Source organism: Mizuhopecten yessoensis, unplaced genomic scaffold (assembly GCF_002113885.1).
Source record: "Mizuhopecten yessoensis strain PY_sf001 unplaced genomic scaffold, ASM211388v2 scaffold11135, whole genome shotgun sequence".
In the NCBI taxonomy this organism is placed as follows: Eukaryota; Metazoa; Mollusca; class Bivalvia; order Pectinida; family Pectinidae; genus Mizuhopecten; species Mizuhopecten yessoensis.
The window spans coordinates 1076244-1079020 of record NW_018408897.1 but is presented as its reverse complement, the minus strand read 5'-3'; the positions used below and the strand labels follow the sequence as shown (position 1 = coordinate 1079020).

Below are 2777 nucleotides of genomic sequence, written 5' to 3'. Positions count from 1 at the left end.
GGGGCCAAAAGGGGGCAATTTGGTTATATTGCTATAAATGACTTCTTCTGCAGAACTATGCCATGGATATTGATCATATTTGGTCGGAAGTATTCACGGGAGGCAGGGATTCAAAATTGTACAAATGGTGGGGCTGACCCTCGGGCTAAGGGGTGGGGCCAGTAAAATGCATTACTTGGAAATGGTTGAGATCCCCACCATATAACCATATACACAATTGCTGAGTATAAAGAGAAGAATGCACATTTGTTTCCAGGATGTCCCTAGGGTCTGGCCCCACCCTTGGAGACATAGTCCCTGGGCCATAAATTTTATAACGGTTGAGATACCCACCCCAAAACTATATATACAAATGCCTGGCATAAAGAGACGAATGCAATCATGATATCAGAATAGACCCCGGGGTCTGACCGAACCCCTAGGGACCTAGTTTCTTAGTCACAGCTTGGAAACAGTTGAGAGCCCCACCCTATAGCCGTATATATACAATTGCTGAGTATAAAGAGATGATTGCAAATATGCTTCCAGGTTGGCCTTTGGGACTGCCCCACCCTTGGAGACTTAACCCCTGGGTCATAACTTTGAAATGGTTAATATCCCCACCCCAAAACTATATATACAATTGTTGGGCATAAAGAGACGAATGCAGTCATGACATTAGAATTGATCCCAGGGTCTGCCCCACCCTTGCAGACATGGCCCCTGGGTCATAATTTTGAAATGGTTGAGATCCCCACCCCAAAACTATATATACAAATGCTTGGCAAAAAGAGACAAATGCAGTCACGATATAAGAATCGATCCTGGGGTCTGGCCACAACTCTAGGGACCTAGTTTCTGAGTCAAAGCTTGGAAACAGTTGAGATCACCACCCCATAACCATACATAAAATTGCTGGGCATGAAAAATCTAATACAGCTATGCTACAAGGATTGGCCTTGGGGTCTGGCATATTCCCTTGATCTCATTTGGAAAATAGTTTGCCATGATTGCTTAGGTATCCAGGTGAGCGATACAGGCCCTCTGGGCCTCTTGTATATGTATACGTCTTTATTCTTTGATACATCGCACATGGTACCTAATAGGTTTACATATTACATGATATGAGTTATATCCCTTTCCTCTCCTTCCCATTTCCATGATTAATGAGTAGAAATTAACGTTCACTTGAGTTAATGCTTGGTAATACAACTACAGACAATCTCTAGAAGTTAAGTGATAGGTCAACATTACCTGCTCTTCTGAAACTTTACATTGGTTATCCCTGCCTCTGCAAACTTAATACCCTGGCCATATCAAGCAAAGGCTTGAGATCCCTAAGCCATGACCATGTATTTACTAACTTTGCATGAAGAGACAAACACAATCATGCTACAAGGATTGGCCTAGGGGTGTGCCCTCCCAAGAAGACTCAATAGTCTGAGGGCTATAGTATGGAAACAGTTGAGATCTCAACCATTTAGTTGGGTATTTATGAAAACAATTCATGTAAACAATTCATAATATATCTCTATGTCACCAAAGGAGCTATTATTTAAAGATTGATAAATCATTGAATTGGTATCTTCAATTAGATTCATCAGTTTGAAAATATGTAATAACAAAGTTTATTTTACACCAAAAAAAATGTATGTATTATTAATGTATATAACTAGACAGGATTAATTTTCTGTACGTACATTTCTTTAAAATCCAGGAAATTGAAAAACATGTGATATGATTACTAATCAACATAAGTCTCAGCAAGCTGTGTTTCACTTCAGCAAAGGGACAATTCAACAGAAATATGCAAGATATCTGAATAATGTTTTAGAACTGATCGATGTCCTAGTTCGAGGTGAAGTAATGTTACAGAGATATTGAACCTCACACTACAGAAGTTGGCATGACTTTCCCAGTACATTGCCTGACTGGGTTACAGATGAGTGGAGAGAAGAGTGATTTATCTAATTCTACTTTACAGATATACGTATGAGGTGGCACCAGTTTTCACCCTCATGGAGAAGACTGTGTTGAAGAAAATGCTTGACCTAGCAGGCTTTCAGGATGGTGATGCCATCTTCTGTCCAGGTATGATATCCTTCATCAAAAGAAGTACAAGTGCTACCCTCTCCCCCTCTCCTTTTATCCCCTCTCCCCCTCTCCTTTTATCCCCTCTCCCCCTCTCCTTTTATCCCCTCTCCCCCTCTCCTTTTATCCCCTCTCCCCCTCTCCTTTTATCCCCTCTCCCCCTCTCCTTTTATCCCCTCTCCCCCTCTCCTTTTATCCCCTCTCCCCCTCTCCTTTTATCCCCTCTCCCCCTCTCCTTTTATCCCCTCTCCCCCTCTCCTTTTATCCCCTCTCCCCCTCTCCTTTTATCCCCTCTCCCCCTCTCCTTTTATCCCCTCTCCCCCTCTCCTTTTATCCCCTCTCCCCCTCTCCTTTTATCCCCTCTCCCCCTCTCCTTTTATCCCCTCTCCCCCTCTCCTTTTATCCCCTCTCCCCCTCTCCTTTTATCCCCTCTCCCCCTCTCCTTTTATCCCCTCTCCCCCTCTCCTTTTATCCCCTCTCCCCCTCTCCTTTTATCCCCTCTCCCCCTCTCCTTTTATCCCCTCTCCCCCTCTCCTTTTATCCCCTCTCCCCCTCTCCTTTTATCCCCTCTTCCCCTCTCCTTTTATCTCCTCTCCCCTCTCCTTTTATCTCCTTTCCCCCTCTCCTTTTATCCCCTCTCCCCTCTCCTTTTATCTCCTCTCCCCCTCTCCTTTTATCCCCTCATCCCCTCTCCTTTTATCTCCTCT

The 2777-nt window shown here is 43.8% G+C and overlaps 1 protein-coding gene across 2 annotated transcripts in view; it reads left to right on the top strand.

The window, feature by feature from the left end:
• Nucleotides 1–2777, top strand: part of LOC110466525 (cysteine sulfinic acid decarboxylase-like) — a 29477-nt gene that overhangs the window by 11680 nt on the left and 15020 nt on the right. For both annotated transcript variants that reach the window (XM_021523071.1, XM_021523073.1), the window contains exon 4: nucleotides 1964–2070. In XM_021523071.1, coding sequence (XP_021378746.1) covers nucleotides 1964–2070 — 107 coding nt within the window. The remainder of the gene's footprint in view (nucleotides 1–1963; nucleotides 2071–2777) is intronic.